A 27,651-nucleotide genomic window follows, 5' to 3' on the forward strand; every position below is an offset into this window, starting at 1 on the left:
TGATGGCAAACAGAGTCCTGTAAAAGCAAACTACAAAGTACAAGCGACAATATAATGAGGCTCTTCCTCCCATCATGCATCGTTTTGTCATTTTAACTGACTGCGGCACAAGCAAAAAAAAAAAAGGCCTGGAGTAAAACTGACGTGCTGGGTGGTGGCTCCCACCAAAGGCAGCCACGGAGGGCTCCTGCAGGAGGTATGGCCACTTTGCCACTCAGGACAGTGTGGTTAATTTAAAAAAAAAAAAAAAATCCAACACACTCTGTAATAAATCTTTTTTTATGCAACATGTCACCCCGCCAAGCGAGCCTGTAGTTAGACAGAAAATAAAAAGGCCTATAGGGCCACTTCATCACAGCGCTAAGCCTCATGCTAAACAAGCGCTGACAAAACACTGTGCAAATGGCTCCTTGTCACAGGTGTGCCATGAGCAGGTATTTGCAGAAAAAGGTATTTGCGAGGCAAATCAACAGGCAACCTTCAGAAACCTCCCATTTTCAGCATTGTTAGTTTTACGCATTCAGCAGAACCACAGACTTCCCTCTTCCTGCTCCCTCCTCTTCAAAATGCCGCCTGTACGTTTATGTAATAAAATCGGTGGATATTTTCTCCATCCCTCCCCTCAGAGTGGAAAGGCTCACTTTGCACACTGACATGATGTGTTTCAGTTGAGAGGCTATAAGAAAGTCTCATCCTCACAAACTGCAAAGAATATATTATTTTTCCTGAAACAGTAGTTCTCTGGATTGAAAAAATGCATCATTTAGGGTGGGGTTTTCAAAAATACTTCTATGATCGAGGGAACATAAGTCAACTTTCTCCCGAACTACTTGCTTTTGAAAAGGGTTACCTTTTTTGTAGGAAGAAAACAAAACATCTTTGGAAAGTTTCAACACTTCCTAATACAGCACTGAAAATCCAGAAAATATGGATAAAACCACTCAGTATAATCAATAGTAATTAATCAGTAATGATTATTTAACTTTCCTGAATGCCTACGAGTATTACTGAGTGCAAATAAGGTCACATGTGCTCAGTAATAATGATCCAGGCTAATCAAGAATAAGGACTTTGAATAGCTGTCCATTACTTGGCGTTATTTAATAGTGCTGTATTTTCTGCTAACAATCTTGCATTATTTAGATTGTATTTTGAACAGCACTGGAGGCTACTTCTATTTAAACTGCTTCCTGGAACTACACCCTAAAAATGCAGTATTCTTTTCATTAGTTACAATTAGAATTGAGTAGAATTGAGAAAACTAAGTGCCTGGTGAGTGCTATCACTTTTGTTCACACTCCATGACCGAGACAATAAATCTATTCAGGTTCATGATGAAGAAAGCCCTCACTAAGCCAACAGCAATAGACTTGAAAGCTTTATGAATGCTTCTTCACCAGCCACACATGTTAGTGCTACAGCTGGTAATTCAGAAAAGGATAACGTCTGCAGGAATTCCAGCGAATGAAGCAGCAGCCTTCCTTTAATCTAGTCATGGAATCAACCATGCTCATTCTATGCAGGAATTAGTAGATGAAACTGTTAATTTTCCTACACAGAAAAAAAAAAAAAACGTTGTAATTTGAACTGTAATTTGCAGAAGAACATGCATTTGGTTTCACTGGCACACAGGAATGCACTGTCTTCCCTCTCATGTCATGGGTGATGGCACCTCATCTACAGATGTCCCTCAGAGCTGCTGTGCTGGGAGGGATCCAGTGCTCCTTTACAATTGTTTTCAGGACCTCTGTGTATGGAGACTGGCTAGCACGAATCCTACATTTATTGCTTTTCCTCTTTTAAAAGCTAAACAGATGGCCTATGAATTATAAAAAGAAGGATTCACTTTTGTTTTCAGTACATGGTCATGTACCTTGGTGGGGGAGGTCAATACTCTCAGCAGTTTGTAGACTGGCTTGGAAAGGTTATATGACTGTATTTAAAAAGGAAAGCTGGAACACAAGAAGCACAGATAACAATAGCAAAGCTGGTAACTCAAGTTTTGCTGTCAGAATCGGTGGCTGAAAGGAATAAAAAGGAAGCATCTTCCAGGTGGATGAGGAAGATGCTGGAGGGCTTGTGGTGGTGGTCTCAGTACTATGAGGCCAGGTAAGAAGAGTTGTACTAACAAGTAGAGAATATTGGAACCCAAATGAACCTAGCAGACTGCAGACACTCCACTTTCCACACATAAAGGAAATAAGCCCATGAGTCTGAGAGCAGGTCTTTTAATAATTTGTCTTTTCTGAAACATTTCCAAACCATTCATTTTCCAGAGGAGTCGATTTCCAATGGATTCCATTTCTATAGGAGGTAGCAGTGGTCATATGGGGAACAGAAAGAGGGAAGAAAAGAAAGAATCACTCCACAGTACAAAGAATTTAAGTGTCTTATGTTTTCACAGTGAAACTAAGATTTGTAATTCCCTATTTCAAGGGACTTGTTATAAACTGGGCCTACTCTCTCGACTGGAAATGTGAAGAAAGGTTTAGCTTTGCCAGAGTTCACAAACCAGTTCCCTTTGTTCTGGTGGCAAGGCATTTGTAATCCCTAGGCCACCTGGAACTGGCTCTGAACCACAAAGTGAAGCCAGCTTAGAATCCAATAGAAAACCGCAGGGAAAACTAAGGGAGTTTAAGAGATCTTAAAACAAAAGCAAACAAAACTGTGAGTTTGGCTTGACTTCGAAGCAAGGACAAGAGGGAAAAAGAGAGGATATAAAGAAATGGATAAGAAAGACATTTGAAATTGAAGTGTCAATCCCTAAATTATTTTTCAGCTTTTTTTGGATTCAAGACAATTTTGGATTCAATCAGCCCTAAGGCTGAATTCAAATTAGAAGAAATATTCCCAACTTTGGAAAAAACTTTTTTGGAATTTGTGTTTTTGCTAAGCGAGGATAGTTTGTTAAAAGAGTCAAGTAAAACAATTTTGTCTCTAGTATGCACGGAACCTTCCCCCGTTTGTCAATTTTCTTACAAAGGGGAAGGAGGTAGCAAAGTGGTTGAGTATTTTATATTTACTAGATCGAAAAAATCCCTAAATTTGAATTGTATATTTATACCAGAGGATTTGCAACCTTTTTTCCTCCAACTTCATTTTTCATTAAGTTTTAGGGGTTTTATTACATTCTAATATTTAGGTCTTAGAAATAAGACTATGGCGCTAGATTCAAAAGTTGGCAAGTGTATTTATCAAAGCAGTTCTCAGGGCACAGCACAGCTCAGACTTAAATCTCTTCCAATGTACCTAAACACTCTGGCTGTTTCAATGGCATTTTCATTGGCTCACTGAAATACTGGTTGTGGGACTGTGTAGGTCAATCCTTATCTTCATCTTTGCTTGTTCTGACTTAAAGCAGTAACAGCACAACCAACCATCTTTGTACATCTGAAGCTCCAGAGCAATTAATGCACTACCAGATCCACTACCAGCTGCTATAAGAGTGTGCTATGTTATCAGCTTTCAGACTTAACTGAGCATTTGATTATTTTCCTCTCTCTTGATGAGAATTTTATAAATTTATTCCTGTCTAAATTTCACACTTCACATAATGGTTACCAGGCAGTTTCGTTGGTATCTGAGCATGTTTTGCTAAGATCAATGAGGTCACGGTTTAGTGATCTGCTTAAAGAAAAACAAGTTATTTATTATTGTTTTTTTTCATATCACATAAATGTAATATCTTTCCTAAAAACAAATGGATTATTACTTTCTCTTCCAAGGTTTCATTCAAGTACTAACTTATTTCTCGCTGACGCCCACTGCTACATGTTTGGGATCATTGTCTGGAAAAGATCAAATTCCCACTTATGGTGTAAATCGCTCTCAGAGGTTACAAATCACAGATCCTTCAAAGTTTTTGGATTTTTTTCTTCCTATCAGTTTGTCAAGTGAGAAAGCAATGCCTGAAGAGGAACATTCAACAGATTGTTGGCACTGCTGTAGCTGCTCCCTAAACCACAGGCCAAGAGATGCAGTGATTTTGTAGCTTGTGTGGGTGGTACGTGGCCCTGGCACAACTCCAAACATTCCTGTCTTGTATTTTGCTTGCTCATTGCTGTTACAACTGCAATCCTAATACCAACTCCAATGCATGATTAAGTGAAATCCTAATCCCATGTTACCTCTTCTTTAATGTCTGACTGGTTTTCAAGATCCTACTAGTAAAAGAAGACAACAACTTGGAAGTATGATCTCAGAAAATGAAGTGCTAAAACAATACAATGTTAAAAATCCAATGTTCTTGCATTATCTCTACTTCCTTGGATCCTCCAACAAAGACCTGCATTGTGAATCCAGATGGAGGTACCACTGAAGGACCCATTCCCTTCAAGAAGAAAAAGTTTGCGCTGAGCTAACCCATCAGTCTTTAAGAATTTTTATTCTTTCTGTACTTCTTTTCTCCTAAGATTCAATCACTACACAAGAGTCACTAGAAACAATGACAATTTGAGTTTGACTAAAACATACTAGATGTCCCAGAGGCCCATGTTTTACAATGAAGAAAGCCTATACCCTCACTATTCAAAACAAACGACTTCTGAGCAAAGTCGCTCAAAGGTAATTTTAAAAGGCTCACATTAATGACAGCTTGAAAAACAGATATCCAGGGATGTCTCTTCAACTTAAACATCAGGAACATAGCTGTCACCAGAGGCACTTAAAAGCAAGACCTGTACTCCTCACTGTGAGTTTAGCCCTGTTTAGGGAATTTTCAGGCTTCCTGGATACTGGGAGAGAGAAGAAAAGATGGTTGGATGTGGCAGTTGGGTAGAGTTTCTCACAGTTTGGTCTCTCTCGCCAAAGCTTGGATCCAAGTTTAAATTAAAGTTTGGCTAACATCCTTATTAAAAGCAAAATGTGACACAAAAATGTCAGGATGTGCCTAGTACTGGCAGTGATACAGCCCGTAACAGCAAGGCCATGATTTGAAATTTCAGGGATAATCTCTAGTACCATGTTTCTTAAGTCTCTCTGAGAATAGTAAGTGACAGCCAGCCTGATTTGCACATGGTTAAGGGTCAGGAGGAGATATTTCTTTTCTGGTTGCCTTCCCACACACATGCACTGGTCCTGCTGGCCTCTGCATCGTGACAGAAGCAATTGAAAAACAAACAAACCAGCAGTCAGTCATTCCAACAGGGACTGCTCAGGCACAGGGGGAAAATCTACCATTGAAACCGAATCATACGGGTCAACAGTGTTCCCTGTTTGGTTTTTTTCCTTAAAGTCTTCAAAAATGTTAGTTATTAGAAATCAATATATGAGAATATAAAACAGCATACAGAAGAAACGCAGAAGCCAAAAGAACACCAAGTAATCTCAGCGTATCACACGTAAATTCATGAACTATCTGGTCTCTATCAGCTTCAGCACGTCCTGTTCCAGCAGAATAAATTCTGTAATTGGTTGGGCTTGCTCTCAGGGAAAATTTCTTCCTTGCCCTTAAGAATTTCATGGCAGCAAGTTGCCCTGAAGTTTGCTACTGCAAATGACTAAGCCCTTTTCATTTATTTCCTAATAATTTTCTATTAGAACTCTGGATATTACTGTTAAATTATACTGTCTTACTGAAAAGCCCCATTACGAATGACATAAATCTGAGGCACAGGGACAAGTGCTCCCAGGAAAGTTTTAAGAAATCCCCTTCCAATAATTTTGTATTTGCAATAACCTGAACACTTTCCCATTTCTTTCTTCCAACCCACACAGTAGGTGAATTAGTGTACCTACTCCTCTATGCTTTTTTTTATTAGACATCTAGCATGCAAAACAAAAGTTGCATTCAGGATACCCAGCAGACTTGTCTGCATTGGTAAACCTCACTGAGTTTGTTGCCTCTGGGAACAAAATCTGTGGAGCACATCCTTCTTTATGCACGCAAGTCCTATTTGTAGATGCAATGAGGAAAGGCAAGCCCCCCTCAGTTTGTGTACAGGCAACTGAGCACAGAAGCCAGTGGATCCGTTATTATCTCATAGGGTATACAAGGAATGCTATAATGAGGAATGGTGAACTGAAAGTCCTTTTACCAATTTGCAGGGACAGCTGTTTGAGTCTTGCAGCTGAGTCTTCCTGGCTGTGTCTTCCCGGCTGTGTCTTCCCGAAGTGTTTGCCAGAAAAGAAGAAATTATCCTCCAGGATCACTTACCAAATACCCTATGGTTCTGTCACCTTGTACTTTGGGCATGATGGATTTCCTTCGGAAACCTTCCATTTGTCTGTCCACTCATAGGACATATACAACACTAAGATGTTATGGTTACAGCTGGCTTGATGTGGGTTTCAACAGGAGTGGTACCTGGGTAAGCACATTCTCCTCCAATATTATACAGAGAACAGAAGGGATATGAAAACTGCCTGATATGTTAGAGGAGGGCCGAACAACACCTCAGCAACAGGTCTCCTGCATGCAAAGTTGACTGCTTGAGGAAGCAGTCACTTCACTTTGCATCCTTCCTCTCCATCAAGCAAGGTTTGAAGCCCACCAGGGAAGGCACTTCTTCCATGAGGAACCACTGACAGTGAGCTGAAATGGTACTGATACACTGCAGCACATGGAGCCTTCTCTATGACAGTCTGTTGGGACTTGAAGGTAATGCCAGACATTTTAAAGGTATCTAAAGCTAGGATTTTACTATTAGGAAAACTGAAGGATACACAACATTCTCATCCTTGTGTGTGCTGCTGCAAGAGGGAAGTCATCGGATGCTCTCTAAGCACAGAGCAACACGGGCATTTCTGCTTGAAGCCCTGGCTGTTCCTGCAGCTTCTCAGCAACAGTAAACACTGGCTTTCAGAAAGACAGAGGATAAGTATTTTCTCTTTTAAAGGTTTAGACAAGGAGGGTGAGTGAGCGGAAATATATATATCACCAGGGAAAAGAAACAAATCTTTGTTTTTCTGCAAGCGTAAGTGTCAAAAGAACAGATAGAACTGATTTCTCTGAATAAAGACAACGCCATCAAAATGATTTGCAGGAGCACCATCAGTTTTTACACAATTTTAGGTAGAAAAGTAGAAGAATTCTGATTCTACTTTCCCCTGCATTTTGATAATGCCAAAATATTATATCTCAGTAAGTTAAATTTTATTTCAGCATGAATCATACTGACTTTATATTGTATGCGTTCTAACACTGTATTCAAGTATTGAATATCATATATCACAGGGATTTTGTTTCTATAGAATCAGTCACTTTTAATGTGGGAAATGTCAGACAGTTTTAATGCGCGACATTTAATGTTAGTGTCATACAGAGCCTGGGAAGACTATGCAATGCTGAATCCATGCACTTGCTTAAAGTGTGAAATCTAGCTGGCTTCTACAGACATGCTGGGGACAGTGAAATGAAAGCAGATCGTGTACTGGTGTGCAAGCCTAAGGTAACTATGAGGTGTGTAATCCATCAGCTACTTAGATGTATTCCTCTTGGACATTTGATGATTAAAGACACTGGCCCACAAGAAAATATCATCCTTGGATCTTTTCAGAGTCTATGGGGAAAAAAAAGCACTTTCCAGTGAAGCATATGTAAGGAGGTATTCTATAACTAAACTGGAATTACAGCACTGTGTTCAAAGGAATTTGAGATACAAAATCACCTTTGTCACGAACAGTTGAGCACTGAATAAAGCCAAAGCACCTGAACATGTAACATTCTGTAATGAGAAGATATTGCCACCAACAAAATGAGTAACTGTATTAAAATACGTATTGTAAGAACCATGAGAGATGGCTGCAGAGAAAGTGACCCTCCCCTTACACTTTTTCACATCATGGTTTAGTCCAACTTTCCTGTTTGGTCTCTGTTTGGATCTGAAAAACCCTCTTCTCTCCTTTCGCTTGGCAGTCAGACTTTCAGTGCTCAGAAAGTGGTGCAACTTTTCCTGGGATGAAGGGTGCATACTGCAGTCCAGGTTGTGAGCATTTGAAACAAGTTCCTCAGCTCCTCCTAACACTCACTGAAGCGAGAGCACAAAGGTTATACCACAGATGAAGTTTTACTGACAGCCCCTCCAGGCTGTCTAAATCTGATTTTGATTTGCTGGTCATGCGCTCCACAGACATTCAGAAGCCTGAAGGCTTAAAATCTACTATCAGTCTATTTTATTACTGCTCAGAAAGTAATATCTCAGTATTTCACCAATGGCTCAGCAAAGGCTTGATTCTTCTGTGCATGTCCATAGCAATGCTGCTCTCCATTAAGAACTGTGCAGATAGGGACAAAGTAAGGGATAAAAGGATGTGCAGGTTTCCTAACTTGATTTGTTGGCAGTTCTCTGGCATGAAATGCTAGTATTAAAGATTTGCAGGCTTATTTCCTCATAAGTATTCAAGGCCCTCACTCCCTTGTTATTCTGCATCTTGTACAAAAATGGAGGCTTAGCTCTGTCAGCCAGTCTGGAGACCACAGACCTCTACCTCCTGCTTTTCCTGCACCCCCACAAGGCCCAGACTTTCTTCCCTCCTGATACACATTATGGGAATTGAGTTGTTTTATTTCATCAACAGTTAACAGCAAATACGCACTAATGTTTTACTGATCTGGCAAATGACTGTCTTACATCCTCAGAACTTTAGGGCCACCCTATGCATATAGATCTATTTCAGTTTCCACGTCTGGCTTTGCTGCTCTCATCTCTGAATCCTTCAGTGAAAATGCTTCGATCCAGACTGCTGATGTGAAAATCCCAGAACACCAAACCTCTATAACAGAAATGCTGACAGCTTTATCTGAAATAGCACTGGCGGGTGCTGGAGGATTAATGGCATATCCAGGACCTGAACTGCAAAGAGACCTCCAGAATGCAGCATTTCCATATTGGGCAGTAAAGTCATGATACAAATGTCCCAGCATTTATCTGGGAACTGAGTGAAACACACATCTATTCATTAGTCAGGATGACTTTTGGATGTCACTGGATCTTGCTGTAGCAATATCCCTGATTTGACACAGAAAAGGCACTTGTGAACTAAGCAGATCCATGGATTTCACATGGACTGAGTAACACAGCTCAGCTCTGCACTCTTTTAAAACTCCCTGCAGAATCAGGACCCTTTAATATGTTACAGCCGTGCTTAACACTGGAGAAAAATACCACACTTTGGTTTGCATCTGAGTGTCAGTTCAATGTCAAAATGTATTTTGAGAAGAGAGAATTAAGTTTTAATGCAACAGTAATTTCCTCCTATTATACAAACACCCCCACACCTGCCTATGGAACACTGTCTAACTGGTTAATAAAGGAGAGGGAGTATTTAAATTATGATATCAGACCTCTTAAGTCTGGAGAACTAATCTCTTTCATTAATGCTGCTCTAATATTCCTTAATTTTATTCAGCATTACAGGTGCATTTACAAAACAGAAAGAATTCACTGACACATTTAATTTTTACCCATCTCCAAATAACTGTCATATTAGCCTATCGTTCACCTGCTCATACCCACTCTTTTTAAGCAGCTTCTGAAAAATTCCTTCCAATTGCTTCAAAGATACTCATGTCTTGATCCTCACAAGCACCCGAGAGCAACCTGAAAATGCAGCCTCTTGAAAAGCAGGGGTTTTTTTTAGAATTGTGAAGAACCTTTTCAACAAACAGGAAATGCAGTGACATGTGCGATTGCCATTTTCCCTATTCATTTTTTTCTTATTTGCCATTTTGTTTTGACTGGGAAAAAAGTAACAAGCTGGGGGAGAGTGAATTAGCACAGCTCTCACTATTGTCTGCGACACACTTTATGTACGACTTGCTAAAAACCTTTGGTGTTCAATTGCCTTCTACGAGAGATGATCTTTCCAGTTTGAGAGTATCCTTCCTTTCAGGCCATAAACTTCTTCTGGGACAGGGACTTCTTGTCCCCAATTAGCCTTAGCACCACATCCAAGCATCTCACCCCTATGCGAGTGTTTTGCATAGACAAGTACGAACTTCAGACAGAACGGTTCTAAGGCAAGAGACTTTGAGTGGTTGAATGCAGGACACACTGGCCACTGAGACACGCAAATGTGGGTTTTCACCCTTTGGGCAGCACAGGGAATTGCACCAGGGCTTCCCACATCTCTGGTAAGTGGCTAGAAAGACATTAATTTAGATTTTAATTGCTTCTCATTTTCTCTTAAAGGACATAAATGAAAACTTCTTTGTTGAGAAAAACTTCAAAAGTTTTACACTTGTCTTGAAACAAAAGCATTTTCCTCCCCAATTTTTTTCATTCAGCTACCAAACCAGAAGACTCAATTACACATGCAACCCTAAACCCAGTGTTACACACTGATGGACAGTCACCTCTTCATTTTCACTGCACTGAGTTCTCTCTACCAGTCTCTATTCATTCAGTCTACGAAAGAAGGCATTTGTAACAGAAATTGTTAATGTTTCTAGAAAATAAAATCATATTCTAGAATTACTGCTCTCATTTCTGTCCTCTTAATTCTCACAAAGCAGGTGATCCTGGTTAATGACTAAAACACAAACATCTGCTTATCCCCCTCTAAAAAAAAAGGATTAATAAAGCTGAAATTACACAGTTAATGGTGTGGATAGTCTACCGCAAAAGTGTGATCATATTTCAGAACATTACATCTAGCCCAATTTTAATGAAATTAAAATAAATTACTATTGCTATTTCCTCAGCTATTTTTAGTCACCTATGATTTCATAAACAATAACATCAAGGATACTTTACCAAATTTTTGGAAGAAAAAATTAATTCAGTAAAGGAAGAAATATAGTCTTTCACGGTGTAACCATTATATATAACATGCTGCACTGAGACATAAATCTGAAAAAGGGAAAATTATCTGTAATTATATAAGAAAGTTCTAGCCAAAGCAGGAAAACTGCATAACTGACAAAGAAGATCTTATTGCTGTGTGATGCCTTCCAAGAAACATGTCAAATAGTTTTTATCTGAAAATGAAGAGAACACATGAATTAAGAACTTGCCCTTTTGTTATCAAAACCATTTTGTCATGTAAATGAGCAAAGAATTCTGAAATTTTTGGGAAAAAAAGTACACCCAAAAATTTGTTCCAAGATCAATTCATCATTTTTCACATAGAATTTGCATTAAAATTTCCAGAGTATGAAACTAATAACTTGATTACCACAACAGGGACTTCTTATGAAAAAAGTATAGCTCCCTTGCAACATGTAAATCACTATCTTCCCATAACGTTTCAAAATCATGAAGTTCACATTACACCTAACCTGTGACAGAGCAGCTAATAAAAGAATCATTAACTCCAAAGGCTGCAACATGAAATTAATAGTGAGTTTGCCAGATGCATCTGATACGTAAACTGGACATTGGTCCCCAGTACAAACCACCATGTACCACGGCACAATCTTTGATTTTAGTAGTGTTCTTCAGCATCAAAATGAACTGAGGCTGCTGAGACAAGGCAGCATGACTTAGCAGAGATGGCAAGAGAGGAAATTCTGGGCTCTGAACAGTGCTGTTGTTTTGCTGCAAATATTTGATATTAAATTCACCAAACTTGGGTATAATTCCAGTATGGAATAGCAGACAAATACGAAGCAAGCTTCATTCTCTGAAACTAAACAGTTTAAATCACATAAAGTACCTGTAAATTACTTTTAATTCACAACTGAATAATTTAAGGGATATTTATTCATTCATTCTTAAAGAGTCCTCCTTTTTTATCTTCTCAGTTTTAGGTACAGAGCTGACATCAACATCCACATGACAAAAATCACAAGCTCCAGCACATGCTTAATTTAAGGCTCATCCGTCAGTTCTAAAATACTTCTGAGACACGCATTTCAGTGCCTTACCAAACAAGGTCTGCTTAAATTTATGACAAATCATAACTGTATATCAAAATAAACATTTATTCAAAACCCGACAGAATTGTAAGTCCCCATGGCCCAATCCCATCAGAATAATTCAAACTGTGTCTAACTCTTGAGTAACTCAGAGGATTTGAAAAAGAGTGTTACTTAACCAAAACACTTCATGATTTCAGAAGTATCCAGTTCTGAAGGTTTATGGCAAATTGAGAATTTGCAAATGGTGGAATGAAAAAAAAAAAGTAATTAAATGAAAGCACATGTTTAATTACAGCTATTGGAAGAGGTAACTATAATTACTAGGGAAACTAATTTTGAGACAAAGCATTATGTGACATATATAACTATAAGAATAAAAATAATAAGTATATATTAACTGGAAGACTATCTCAATCCTGAGAGCTAAATTTAAACAGTTTTTTTTAACCAAGACAATCTATACATTCTTAGTTAGACTTTAACACAATACCCACCTTAGAACACATGTGTAGAAACCACTGTCTTGCAACTCAACCGAGTGAAACCATATTGAATCTTCATCCTTGCTCATCCTAACTTCAGAAAATATAATGGGTTCTTCTAAATCTCCTTTGTTTTTGTACCACATAAGCCTAAGACCTGTGCTTTGGGCCATGCTATAATTAGTTCTGATATAGCTGTAGAAAAGGGCACATTTCACTCGGACTGGTTCACCTGCCAAAGCCATGTATGTCTTGAGATCCACTGACCAGTCAATGCAACCATCAACTGAAAGCAAAACAATAATAAAGAAATATTAGACACAGAAATATTTTTTCAAGATAGTGAAAGGCAGCTTGTGAAATACAATGCAACTAATTAAAAGAAAAGAACCTTTGTTTTATAGCAATGTGAAAAACCTGAAGCAGCTATTGGCAATTAAAGGGTTTTATACACCTTTTTTAATTACAAGTAAATACAAATGTGCGGGCAATAAATAGCCCACATTGGGCTGCCTCAATTCCATTTCTTTAGAGTATCATTACTTTCATCCTCAAAAAATAATTCTTTAATAAATAAAACAAGTGTTTTCACCTTAACTACTTGCCCCAATAAGCCAGCTTTGAATTTTTCAATTCTTTATAGGAGGAAAATATAAATTGGCATCTGATATTATTGCTTAAAACTTTTAAGTTCACCTCTGCTAATTATGTTACATGGAAAAAAAACCAAACAACTAACAGATGTGACATTTATCATTTTCTTTCCAAGGCAGTTTCCCATAGCTTTTTTTTTTCCCCTCAGCCTACTCAAACTGTAGAGATATGCATTATATACAACAGGATACAATTACAACATGCTACCTATGCAGTCAGGCTTAATACAGAAACTGTACAAACATGAAAAGGGATCTTTTGATGTTCTGTTCAGCAAAAACTTTTGAAACAGTTTTCTTTATACTTCACTTTAAAAATTAACAAGTCAGCCAGTTTAATAAAAGATTACTTCTGCCTACAATTCTTTCTCCCATTATTTTAAATCATCTTAGTTACAATATAATCCTAGAACATGCATCCATATCAACATGTAACTCCCCCTCATATCAGAGACTTTTTAATTGAATCTTTTATTGCTGGAAAAACTGTAAGTTTGAAAGTCAACTGAGAATATAATAAAAGAAAAAGACTGCAAAAGCAGATCATCAATAGGCAAATACACTACCTAAATTAATAGAATTAATGGAATGCATAGGTTTTAGAATTTATTGATCATATCCAGCTACATGTAAGTAGAATATCTTTACAACTATCTCAAATTCATCCAAATAAGGTTCAAGTTGCCTCTTCTGCATTTACAGTGTCAATTCTCAAACTCTGAGTATTAGACATTCTCATACACTCGTCATTTCATACACATCTTCTATAGCACTCACTCATTAAGTGATTTTTTTTATTTACTTCCCGAACAAAAGTAGTAAGCCAAAAATTCTACAGGTGGTGGAATATCAGATCTAGTCCTTTTTTTTCCATGGCTTTTACTGCCTTTAAATTATGTCTACCATTTTTTCAGGCTTCTCTTGAATCCTTCAAAACTAACCATAATAAATGGAAGGTTTTAATTTCCACATTGCAGTAAGTCAGCCTTAATTGTACTGTGACCACACGAACCATGCCACTGAACCATATTTTAAACCTGTTGACACTTGACCACTTTCATACATTTTTAATACATAAACTTCCATGTAACATCTTGTTGTAAAACAAACTAACATGGGCTCAAGAAGGAAGGGAATCCCGTCACTCAAAAGTATTCTTTTAATGCATCTACTGTCATGAGGGTACTAACAGGTGAAGGGAGATGGTACGATACCTTCACCCCAGGTAGTGTGGATCAGGGTACCTGCTCCTGCCACCCACCCCACAGGCAGATGCAAACGCAGCGGCTGGTTGTGCCAACTGACTTCTTACTTCAACAAAAGAAGCTCCCAAACCAAAACATTGACCTGAAGTTAGGTACACATAGCTTCAGTTAAATTTTCATTTCCATACTCATTTTGCTGAAAACATCCTGCTGATTTAAATGAAAATTCATTGCTTCTTGGTTTTAACAGCTACTGTTAATGACATAAAATGAAAGGCCAGTAGCAATTTACTGACTTTCCTTTTCTTCCCTGCTGCAGCATCACTTCTTCCTGTGTTCTCCCTCTCACAGTTTAGTGCCACACAGAACAGGACACATTACAAAAATCGTGTACTGAAGTATTTGTTCTCAGTGCATCCCCTCCAGGTTTGTAACATCCTTCACCATGACCAAAGCCGCACACCGTAACTCAAACATTCTCTTCCCAGGACCCCATGAAACACTGCATTCACCTCTCTCTGTGATGGTGTTATACAGACTCAGGCAATCAGCAGCAGAGCTGGAAAAAGAACCCAAGTCTCCCAAACCCATCCAATCAATTTTTACATTAAAGCCTGGTTCTGACATCATACATTATTTTATATAGGTGGCTTTGAAAGCTTTTACATCGAGTGGGTATCAACGTACTCCATACAGAGCTTCCTCACAAAAGTTCTGTGCTTTTTCTAAGCTCTGCTCTTTAGGCTGGTGTGAGTTTACAATTAAAGAGCAGTGCAGAGCTTACAGCCGCCGTCTCTCAGCAAGGGATGTGAAAGGCACCACTGAGCTCTTCAGATGGCTCATCCCCTTTCTCCAGGCCATACATGCCTTCTCAAAGGCACCCCTCCTCCTGTGCTCTGGCAAAGTCACAAAAGTCTAAGTAGGTGCATAAGCTGAAATGAATAGGGGTGCCCAGAACTGGAATTTAGATCCAAACTAGTTCAGATGATCTAATTAATTCTGTCAATCTTCTGTCAATCTAATCCTGTCATGTCATCTAATGCTTTTGAACCTATGCTGGTTCAGCACAGTTAAACCACAGTAGAGAATAACTGACATGCAGACACATGTGGAAAGCTTGTGGGTCAAGCAGAAAGGTGCCAGTTTTCCGGTTACTTCACAGAGCAGAGTCACAATTAGGAAGAATTATGGAGTTAGGTACTGACCCAATAAGGAAATCCAGCTTTGGAAGCTGAAAATGCTTCTGCTTCCAATAACATTTCTCCCACATCCACATCAAACAACTTGTCAAAGCACAGCTCAAATGAACACTAACCATCCTTCAGCATCATTCAATCTGCCTCATCTTCCACTTTCATTTGAAAATGTCTTTTCTAGTATGCACTTCTCTACTATTTTATTATCAAAATTGCAACCCTGGAATATATAAAGCACAGTGGAACAGATGAAAGACATTTGGATGGTAATTTACAGCCAGGTCATTAGGGTGGCTAAAATCCATCTCCAGCTGCCCCCAGTGGAGAGCGAGACTGCGTGGCTGACGCATGGCTGGCTATTGCCAGTGCTCCAGCAGAGCCAGCGGCCAGGGTGACCTGACCCCAGCCCAGCACCTGCATCTCCAAAGCAGAAAAGAAAGAAAAAGGAAATTTACGCTAGAAACCTTTTTCCCATTATCAGTATCCGAACGGAAGGATTTCAGCAGCCAGCGGTGAGGCTGACCCCAACGCAGGCAGCGCAGGGGAGGGGGAAGGTGCAGGCAGGCTGCCTGCCCACCGCCCCTGCCTGCACCGCAGCAGCTCGCTCCCGCAGCGGGCCAGGAGGTGGTAATTACGGAGAGGAGAGCACACAGGGAACGGAGTAACCATTCATTATAGGGTTGATGACATCTGCGGAGGGGAGAAGTCTCACAGAGCGCCTTGACTAAATCTTAATTATTGAAAAAAGACTAATCAAACACGAGATTACTTTTCCCCCTTGCTCTTTTTATTTCTTGTTAAATACACAGTCAAGAATGTCTCCTCTTACGAAGCTGCAGAGGCTAAAATCTAGGTCAGGCTCCCTGTGCTCACGTGGAAGCTGGAATTTTTCCTCTTGCCGCGCTGTCAGTCACTGGAGCGTGAGCACCGTTAGCTTCGTTTGGAGTATTCTCCAAGCTGTCACTACAAATGACTGAAGCTGCTTACGTGGAGTTTAGCACTCCATTATCCAGAACAAAGTTTGCCATCATTTTTGTTGGGCTGGCTCTCAATGCGTAATATAATCAGGGTGGTAAGAAGAGAAAAATAATGGCATTAGAGAAAGGCACTTATTATATAATAAATGTATATACATCTTTTGTCTGCTACCCAATAATCAGCTGATCCTTAATAAGTGCCGATTGAAAGCCCATTCAAATTAAATCCTATCTATTGTGGGTGTATTTTAGACACTTTCAGTAAAGACCATTATTTGAAATATTTTCTAAAATTTGGAGCATTGAGAGGATATGGAAAACATTGTCCCATTTTTAGACCAGCTTCCTAAGGAAAAGGGGTTTGCCCATCTATCTGTCAGTGCCCCCACCCCATTAGCATAACTTCTGACCCAAGTGACTAAATTCAATCCTATTTCGTAGAACGTGACAGCGCTGAGGTACCCAAGAGCCCTACATGGGTGCAGGAGAGAGTCCCGACGTGTCCCCCCGGGCAGGGAAACACAGCAGCAATTAATGACGGTGGCGTCCCACTGGGCCTATCCCATTTATCTATCCAGGGAAATGCAACCTGAGGAGATGGTGAATTGAAAATGAAGGTTTCAAAGTTATTAAGCAAATTGTAGATTAAGTTGGCTGACAATAAGCTCTGTACTTTTATGTTAGCAATCACCCATAGTGTGTACTGCATCTCCTTCCCCAACATTTCCTGGTAATTTCCCATTATTCTTATTTTAAATAAATCTAGTTGTCTAGGGAGTCTAGATGCATTTTAATATGAACCATAATAATTTATGAGCAATTATAGAAGAGCATGTACATAGTCTCTGAGTAATTTGTCTTTCTGCTTGCTGTCATCTAAATAATTTTTTGCATTGTGAATCTGCCTGTAATAATTTTTGTAGGGATCTGTCACCTACAGCAATTTATATCATGGCATTGTTAAACATGTTTGCCTACCTTGTTACCTGAAAATCTCATTTTAAATTGAAATCATCGACAAATAAATAATTAAAAAATAATATACTAGCTAATGTATTAAATTCATTGCTTCACAAAGCAAGCAATGCTTGTGACTGTAAATACATAGAAGAAAAAAAACAAACCCAGCCATTCGTCTGATACAGGAGTTATATTTTTATTTATATATTAGCCATAGAACAGCAGAGTCCAGCAACTGATATCCATCATGCTTGGGGTTTGCAGACACATAGCAACAATAGATGCACTCCATTAAGGAAGCTGAAAAAGGGATGCAAATTCTTAGACTCTTAAAGGGGAGAAATCAGTTACAGCCCATGAACTTCAGGCAACTGAAAAACTGGTGTTTTCAGATTTTGATTCTGGAGAAAAGGCGACACACCCTACATTTGAGCAAACACAGCAATGTTTTTAATAGCTTTGGCTGGACGTGATCTTCACAAAGGGTCAGGGTGTTAGATCAGGCTCACCATAAATAATTGGTTTCACATCTCTGGCTTTCTGGCTGTGCCATGCTAATTCTGCTATGGTGCTTCCAGACCTCTACCAGCATCTCATTGCACCCTAGTGCTGTCATATGAGACCTGTCCATCAGCTCAGACCAGCGCATGGTCCCATGCCACCCTGCCTCCTCCTGGAGCCCTTCCCTGCTCCTCACACCATGAGCCAAGTCTGGGAGCTGAGCCACCTAAAAACTGACAGCAAAACCCGTCCCCCCAAATCTGTGATTCTTCAGAGAACACATTTCAAACAAAACAATCTATTGACCACTGTGGGCACTCTTCAAAATCATGGCTGTCACCTCCAAAGCAAGGTAAGATCTTTGCTTGTAGAGCTCCTGCAGCTTGGCTGACCTACCAAACTGGATGGTCGAAGGGCACTCTCATACCAATTAATAAAAATCCAGTTTACTGAAAGACATCTAAGCTGGTATCTCTGACATGGAGAGCAAGTTACCCAGTTTTACAGGGGAGAAGGATAAGCCTACACTGATGGTACTTCAGAGGACAGTGGACTTCTCCAGCAGCAGGGGCGCGGATCTCAAATTGTACCCAGGGAGGAAAGAAGGAAGTTCAGGTAAGGTGTCAGTGATGTTTCTTTTCTATGAGTTACAGTTTCACCCTTCTTTGAGTCGAGTGAACACTAGTTTTTGACTCTGATTATGCTCACATTTTAAACTGCATTTTAGAAAAAATAGAAATAGTTGTCCCCTGAGGGGTACAGTAAATCAAAACAATGTATCTGTTAGAGATTGAGCCCACTTAGAAAACCACCTTAGATTTTGAGGAAAAAAAACAAGTTTATCATGTTTCAACGTGGGTGAATTTTGCAAATGTTTCTCCTGTTAACAACTTTAAATAATTCATTTCTATCACAGTGACATCTAGATTCAGCAATCATCAACCAAGACTAGTTTGCTGTAGAAATGCAACATCTAAGAAGAGGATCACTCACAGACTTTGTGGTTTCTCTACTCTGATCTCCATTTTCTGAATGTTTTCTAGCAAGACTTAGACCATTCAAATTACTGGCAAAAACATTTGGGACTTTCAAGGCATGTAAAAGCACAAATACTCCAAAATTCCTAAATCAAATAATGATGAGTGCAAAAAAACTTCATTAGATTTAACAACACGCAAATATTTCTCCAAATCTGGTTCATAAATAAGGAAAAATGCATTTACTTATCCTTATATATTGGCTGAATATTTTCCAAATATTGATCAAAGCTTCACATTTCTGTAAGATGAGCTAAAAGGTTTTTAAGAGTTGTATATGCTTCATTCTTTTTGACCAGCTTTTCCTATGAGCCACAGCTAAACAACCCGACTGAAATGTCAAATATTCCAGCCGAACACTCAAAATTTCCTTTGAGGTCAAATAAACTCTAAATATATTCTGCCAGAGGTCCAAGTAACAACGGATTGCTCTGTCCTGACTTACATATGCATATGGAGCCAGAAGCACTTTAGTCTTATACTGAAAATGCAAAAAAAAAAACATACTAGTAGATCACCAATCTGCAAAATTCTCTAGGGAGAGAAAAAAACAGCTTGGCCCCTGAACAAATTCTCAGCTTCCAAGAGTGATAGCATATTAATGTGGTCAAGACTTAGAAATTATACTTGAAGAACAGAAATGCTAAAGTAGCGTCAGTAGAAGTTACTGGAGAGGGGCATTTCATCCCATAGCACCTGTCAGAGCCAGCTTTTCAGGTGGCACCTTATCACAGGGATTTTCAGGAATGTTTGCTGATGGAGAGAGGAGCAAATCACAGCTGGCAGGTTAGATTTTGCTGGAGACAGGGAGCTCTGAAACACATTTTGTGATGGAAAGGAAATATCTGGTCTCATCATGTCCTTTGCTACCTCTTCCAAGTCAGATGTTGCTGGAGACAGATGGACATGAACTGAGGTGCCCTTCCAAAGCTGTGCTCTTGCTTGGAGCGGATTGCTCTGCTGAGCACAGAGAAAGAGAAGAGGAGGGCACTGAAGCAACTGTTTAAAATGCAGCATATTTACCCTAAAAATGAGTGTTTGGTGACCTTGGTCTCCTAATCACTTCAATATCTGGCGGGTTTTTAAAGAGTCTGTGTTGAAGTAAACAGTACAGAAATTGAAACTTATAAAGTGGTTAGGTTTTAAATATTCAGTGTAATGCCTTATTCTCCGTGGCTGTCACCACGTTACAAAACAATGTAAAAGGCACCTTGAAAATCAACAGCAGTAGAGCCAGGACATGAACAACAAAGAAATGATACTTCATGGCTTTATGCTTTTGTATATTTTGTGAAGTCCCAGAGACAGGTTCAAGGACTCTGCCCCAGCCTGCCCTGCCTTCTCAGCCCCTCCTGCACCCCCTGGCCCCTGCCCTTCCCACTGCGGTTCCCCTCCCACACCAGGGCAGGCAGATTTGGAAGAGTCGTGGGAAAGTTCATTTACGAAGCTCCTGCCTCTGCCCAGCCTCCGTCTTTGCTCCCAGAGAAGTAAAGTCCAGTAGGTGATCTGCACTGAACAAGTTATCCGAACAACTAAACCTCTTCTCTGGTTTGTGGACCTATAAATGAATCCCCTTTTCTTCAAAGTCAGCCGTGAAATAACGTCATTAAATCAGCACAGCTCCCTTTTTTCTTTATTGCACCAGCAAGGGAACATTACTCTAAACAAAATGTATGTTGCTCTAAATTGAAGTGGCCAGATCAGTTATGCGACATTACATCTGCTTCTTGGACTGAACAAATAACAAAACTTTCCTGTTAAATACTAACATTTAAATTCTATAAACAAACAACTCGGGCAAACACAGGCAAGAACTCAATAAAGACTGTAAATCAGCTGTTCACCCAGCATTGAAACCCATCTGAACACCAATATTTTCTTTCACATAATGCCCACAAAATCTAGTAAATAAAAATATTCACATTTTCTAAGCTCCAGGAAGGGGAAAAAGTATTTTTTCTAACATCTTCCACAATGGATACTGCTGTTTTGATTAGCTCTTTGGATTCCTGAGGAAGTCAATGAATGATGGAAAAGCACAAAGAGAGATTTCCCAGCATCTCTGACACTTCTTTGGTGCACAGAACTACCTTTGGACAAATTAGATCAAAAAAGAAAACAAAAAAGAATCAATATCTAAGAAAAGGGAGAATAATAACTAATTTAAGTAATGAGTAAAACAGACTGGAAATATTCCATCACATTTATAAATAAAAATTTTATCCTAAGATGATTTTGGGAGCAACACACTGGAAACATGCATTATACCTGAAGGTATATGCAATTAATATTTCAAGTGGTGTTGACTATACATGAGCTCTTTAAGGACACTCTCCGAGACAGTTTTAATATTCTCCAGCTAACCACATTAACCCACGGAGACTTTCACACACTTCTGTTTTCAAGTCTTTAGCACCATGCAAACTTTGGGAAGAAAGCTGAATTCATTTCAATAATTGATGACTCTCTTTTCATTAGTCCCTTTGAATAAAGTTACTGAAGGTAAAGTAAATGGAAACTAGATCCCAGATCAGGTAGTTGCAGTCTCAAGTAATCACACAATTAGGAAACTCTATATCTACTGCTTGTTATTCCCAGGAGGGAATTGTAGGAAAGAGCTGTGAATAATAAGAATTTAAAATTAAAGAGAATGAAACTCTATTAACTTCCTGGTCCCTGTGGGGCAGAGACTGGTGTACGTGCACAAGATTATTTTATTTTTCATCTGTTTTTCAAGCATGTAGACGGTTTGAGTTGGATTATCTGCTTTGAGGGCACAATCCTCTTGAGTTTGGATTAGGTTAGGAAGACAGACTCCCTGTTGAATACACTGCACTAAATTCATTTCCTCTACTGTCTGCAGAGGGGAGTCCTTGAGTGACACAGGTTTGCTGTAAGGGCTCTTACTACATCTCACTCGTGGCAGAGGAAGACTGGTCAACAGGAGGAGAGGGCAGGGAGACTATGAGAAGAGCCCAGGGATAGTATCACACCCCACCACAAGAGGAAAGCAGGACTCAGTTATTCCTGTGGATGAGCTACACGGTATTTGTGTAAGGTTTAAGCAATTATTCACTGGGACACCTCAACAGGGACATTTCTGGGAGTCCATTGTCCATGGTAAATTCCCCATTTACCACAGGCAACTCATGCCTGACCAATGCACATGCCTTGCCTGCACAGCCAGCTGTGCCATCATGCAAGGCCTTTGAGCCGGAGCCCAGACTCTGAACCCCCGCAAGCCTCTTCCAACCTACCCGACCTGAATGATTTGGTCTTAACCACCAACACAGCCCTTGCTGGCCACAATTTGCAGACACATAAAGAGAGCCTTTCGCACGAATGCCCGTATCTGGGTATGCATGCTCTCTACCCTACTCATTATTCATTTATTTTCTAGCTTCCAAAATGCAGTCAGTCCATCAGAAGATTACCAAATGCTTTACAAAACTAGCTCCTCACCATAAACACACTAGGCAGAATCGATGTTCTGGGCCGTGGACATTTGTAATCTACTTGATGAATACATTGCAATGTTAAAAAAGAAAAGAGAGAATGGACAACTTTAAATCAGGACATGCTCATGAATAGAAAAGGAACAAGTCTACTTCATCTGAATTTACTTGCAATAAATAACCAGCTTTTGTCATTTGCGTTGTCTCTACACATTTACCTTTGCACATCTAGACACACTCAGCATTTTACAACTGCTGTGCCATTCCTTCTGTTATCTGGCACAGATAATTTCAGTTGCAGTGAGCCAATTACCATTTCCACATGCATGACAGGTGGACCTCTGTTTGAAAAGGTTGTGACCCACGCTCTAACCTAGGTTGTAATTCCTCCTCTCATTTTAATTCATTAGCTGCATGTATGCAGCAGAATTTAAATAGGAAACTCTCCTGACTGCAGAACACACCGAATTTCATTTCAGTAAAATGAAGTCACAAATCAAAACAATATTTGCTTTTATAGGAAAACCATGAATAGAATTGTTAGAGGGTTATTTGACTAAAATATGTCTCTAACTGGTGAATTATGAAATGCTTTCAAAACGAGACATTTTTAAACAGTAAATGTTGTTCTTAAGACTTTTGTTCCTGTTTAAAATAAACAAACATAGTTATCCTTATTGCAAGCTATTATAATTACATGTAAGAAAAAAAAAAAGAAGGATGATTGAAAAATGAACCATTCCAAGAGCTACCTGTGTTACAGCCGTGCCTCTCTAGGCACAGCAGGAAGCATGTGCTGTGCTCCATAACACAGCACTGCACGTTTGTTTAGGTGCACCTTTACCATTTACACATACATTTTCTAAAAGCTGTCTGTCGCAACATTCTGCAGCACCGCATCCACCGGCAGCTCCGCACACCCCAGTAATGTGTCTCTAGTGAAAACAAGGGCCACATTTGTGGGACCACGTGCACTTCCATTTCTCAAATGCAGACTATGAAAAGGGGGCTGTGATGGTAGCCCTCCCCATCTGCCAGATCCTCCAAAATCCCAGCTCCCTTCCAGATCAGCTGTGAGCGGTGGCCCCTGAGCAGGTCCTGTCACCAGCACCATGACTCCTCTCAGTCTACTCTCCGTCCCCTGTTCCTGGGGCCTCGCTCCTCCCCAGCCCCAGCTCTAGTGACGATCCCTCCGTGGGGGAGAGGCGCCACTCCGTCATTACCAGGGCTGCAGCTCCCCACATGGGCACATTCCCAGGGACTTCATCCACTTTCCAGTCATTTTCCCAAGTCCTGACTCAGACCAGGGCCAATAGCTGACTGAAAACCCACAGAAACTGGCACTGCTTTGAGCTGATGCAGAACAGCAACTATTTGTGTTTAAATAAGAACCATCATAAAGCAGACAGACCCCAAACCAGCCCAGTTTACAGCCTTTCTCCTCACACTTCCCTGTAACCTCATGAGCCAGAAACAAATCTGGCAGCAGGAACATTTCATTTATTGGTAAGCAAAAGTGACTAACTGCAAATACTTCATTACTAATACATCATTTGCTCAGAATGGCACAAAACAAATAGGTCTGTGTTTTATTCATGGGCCTCCTGTCATTATCAACGGCCTCAACTCACTCTGCAAAAAACACAGCTGCCACGTGTTTCACCAAGCAGTGCCCAAGACGGGGACGGGAAGATGGAGAGATGTTCGAGCTCCAGGCTGAGCCCAGGCAAAGATGGGAATTGGGACCCAGGATGTGGGAGGGGGGCACTTGGCACCTGAGGCCTTTCTTTGGATGCACCATGTCCTCCAGCTGGGACACCATCCTGCAGCCTCACCATCCATCAGCTCATCGTTATTAAACCATCACAGCTGAATATTAAAAGACAGCTCTGAAAAATCATCATAAAATCCACGACCTAAACTACTGATAAACCAGAATAATTACATTACTGGAGTAGCTTTTCTAATTTATGGCTCCCCAGTTGTGCTGACTGGTTACTCAACATTCAGTAGCAATGTGGAGACTGCCCATTTTCTATCATGCTCTTGCTCACTCCCAGATTCATAGATTCATAGATTGGTCCAGGCTGGAAGGGACCTCCAAAGGTCATCTAGCCTGACCTCCTCGCAGTCAGCACAGACACCTCCAACTAGATGAGGTTGCCCAGGGCCTCGTTGAGCTTCACCTTGAATATCTCAAGGGAAGGGGCCTCAACCACCTCCCTGGGCAACCTGTTCCAGTGTTCCACCACCCTCATGGTAAAGAACTTTTTCCTAATATCCAATCTAAATCTCCCCTTCTCCAACTTAAAACCATTGCCCCTCGTCCTGTCACTGCAGGCCTTTGTAAACAGACCCTCCCCAGCCTTCCTGTAGGCCCCCCTCACGTACTGGAAGGCCGCTATGAGGTCTCCCCAGAGCCTCCTCTTCTCCAGGCTGAACAACCCCAGCTCCCTCAGTCTGTCCTCATAGCAGAGGTGCTCCAACCCCCTGATCATTTTAGTGGCCCTCCTCTGGACTCGCTCCATCAGGTCCATGTCCTTTCTATATTGAGGGCTCCAGACCTGCACACAGTACTCCAGGTGAGGTCTCACCAGAGCAAAGTGGCAGAATCACCTCTCTGGATTTGCTGGCAACACTTCTTTTGATGCAGCCCAGGATGTGACTGGCCTTCTGGGCTGCAAGTGCACATTGCCTGCTCATGTCCAGCTTCTCGTCCATCAGCACCCCCAAGTCCCTTTCCTCAGGGCTGCTTTCTAATACCCCATCCCCCAGTCTGTATTTATACCGAGGATTGTTTCAGCCCTAACCCCAGCCATCATTTACTTTCCCAGTCTTGGGAACTGACTGCCATAACAGTTTGAGGACAAGTGCTTAAGTAGTATTTTAAAATGATTAATACAACAAAGCGTTGAGGTGGCTACACCTGGATTGGCTTCTGTAGGGATCACCTCAAAGAAAACAACTATGTTTTCCACTTAGGAAATCATGTTTTAAAATATGGAAAATCAGTACTTAAATTCTTAGAACAGGAAAAAAGTCACAATGATCAGGGAAGACAGGACAGAAATAGGAAGCCAGATACCTTTTTCTTCCATCCATCTTCTTCACAAAGAGGGTGCTCATTTCCAAGCCTAACTGCGGTTATCTCAATGAGTTTGAGTGGCTCCAACTGTTCAGTGCCCTTGGGACTCCTGTCCCTGCTCAGGGCAGGCAGGGTGTCCCTGCTCCTCTTGGCAGGTGTGGGGAGGGCTCCTGCCTCCCAGCTCAAGGCTGGGGCTCTCCTGCCCCCCACTTCCCCAACCCTCCCTCACCATCCCTGCTAAATGCAAGTTGAATTCAGCAAATAGCATTCAGTGGGGAAGCTGTGGATGGGGGAAGGATTCATTTGGACAAACAGTGTTGTGAGTAGATGGATTCCCAATTAAAAATGTTCTATTTAATTCAACTTAGTCTATTTTACTGTTTTTTTGACTTTATTTTCAGTTCACAATGACAGATTTTTCAGTTCAGATGACAGAACTTGTCATCTGTCCAGGTCTACATCTGAAGGAAGAGGAAAGCAACCGTACCCAGCCGGAGGGGAAAAAGCACACAGGAGGCATGTGACCTCAGGGCAGGGATTTTGGGCTACAGACAGGGAAGTGAAGTGAGGTCTCTGACAGTATAACACGTGTTCCCGGGGCACAAAAAAAGCACTTTGAATCAGCTCTCATCAAGGTTAAAGTAGAATTGGATGGCAAAAAATCAGCCTAGTTTTCATAAGATACAAGGTCCAGCCTTAGAGGTGTTGATGGTGTTCAGCTCCCATGGAGGTCAGTGCGCCCTACGCAACCTCTGCACCCCACACCATTGGGTGCCGGTACTCCTGGGAGCACATCCCTACAGTAAACCCTCTTTGTGAATGGGGAAGGGGGTAAAACAGAGAGACAGCGGGTTAGAACCAGGGGTATGAATCAGAAATAAAGAGATGCAGACGTCATGCAAACTATGTTAAGGGAACTGCTGATAAAGAGAAGTTCCTCAAAGTTGAAGATACTTACCGTTGTATTTCTGTTAAAAATAAGAGTATCACAAATTCAATCATATTTTTTCATGTGTCATTTGTGAAATAAATGATATTTCACTGTGAGGTTGACAGTGTAAGAAATTAAATTAGAATGATTTGCATATTAAAGACATTATTATGTCTTCATTGTAAATATTTCCGTCATGATGACTTTGAACACAATCTTTGCAAACAGAAATATAAATATCCTAATGCCAACTTTCACATAATTGGAAATCATGCTGTGTCAAGTTGTCAACTTTAAAAATTCTCCTAAGCGATTACAAATCCCATTTTTAATATCTCTAGAGACTCATCTGATTTTATGTAATTGAAAATAACCACTGCTTGTGATGTGTTAATTTTGATGTGCAGTGACTAACATGGTGCCAGAACCCTTCCAGCCAACCACTATTTTGAAACACTGTGCTAAATTTTCAATCTCCAGGCTGCCCAGGGTTGTATAAACCTTTACAAAGCCATTTTTTGCTATAGTTTAATACTAAATATTCCAAAGTATGTCATCAAAATGATGAGAATTGGATTTTTTTTCCTCTTCCCTGGGACTGATCAGTGTGTCTTCAGCAAGAAAGATAAACCAATGCAACCTCATTAATGAGCTACAAACTTGAGATAACAAAAAACACCGCTAATAGCCCAGTTGCCATTGGACTGCTTCTCTGCGTAGTAGCCTCCTGTTAGAAGAGACAAATCTACTCAGCAGGCATAAAGGACACTGCACTTCTTTGCTTCTCTTCCCATATATTCAAAAATAGTCTTGGCACTCTATAGAGCACAGATAACACACTCGAAGGATGGGAGGAGCGACAACAGTGTCCCACTAGACCCAAACCAACAGAGGTGCAAACACAGGCGTGGACAGAGGGGACCGGGGTTACAACACTTGAGTCTCAAGAATATGCACAAACTTTCACTGCACATTCATGTACTTAAATCAAAAGAATAGGGTGCAGGAAAGAGTGACTTTCTACCTGCTTTTGCAAACTCTACATTAATTAGGAAAGGATTTCTCAAACGCATCTCCAAACTTTGTGCTGGGAAGACCATTTACTTCTAAATGACAAGTATAGGCTGCATGCAAAATATTCTGAATTTTTGGCTTCTCTAAATTACTCTTAACCCAACATTATTCCTGCCTACCTTGTTTTTTTTAATGGAATTACACGTAGCCTGCAGCTTCAAATCTAAATGAAAAATGTAGCTCCAATTGAACCTTAGGAAAAAAAAGGCAAAAGTTAATGAGATTTAAATTAGTAACAGCCAAAGCTTTCCCTTAAAGAAAACATTATCGATTTTAAAGAGCTACCTAATGAAAA

General features: G+C 40.3%; 1 protein-coding gene across 1 annotated transcript in view; it reads right to left on the minus strand.

Annotated features, from left to right (window-relative positions):
• The window catches only part of IL1RAPL2 (interleukin 1 receptor accessory protein like 2), a 376,805-nt gene that overhangs the window by 176,638 nt on the left and 172,516 nt on the right, over nt 1-27,651 (minus strand). The window contains exon 2 of the mRNA XM_074147867.1: nt 12,295-12,568. Coding sequence (XP_074003968.1) covers nt 12,295-12,568 — 274 coding nt within the window. The remainder of the gene's footprint in view (nt 1-12,294; nt 12,569-27,651) is intronic.

The sequence above is a fragment of the Numenius arquata genome, chromosome 5, assembly GCF_964106895.1.
Source record: "Numenius arquata chromosome 5, bNumArq3.hap1.1, whole genome shotgun sequence".
Classification (NCBI taxonomy): Eukaryota; Metazoa; Chordata; class Aves; order Charadriiformes; family Scolopacidae; genus Numenius; species Numenius arquata.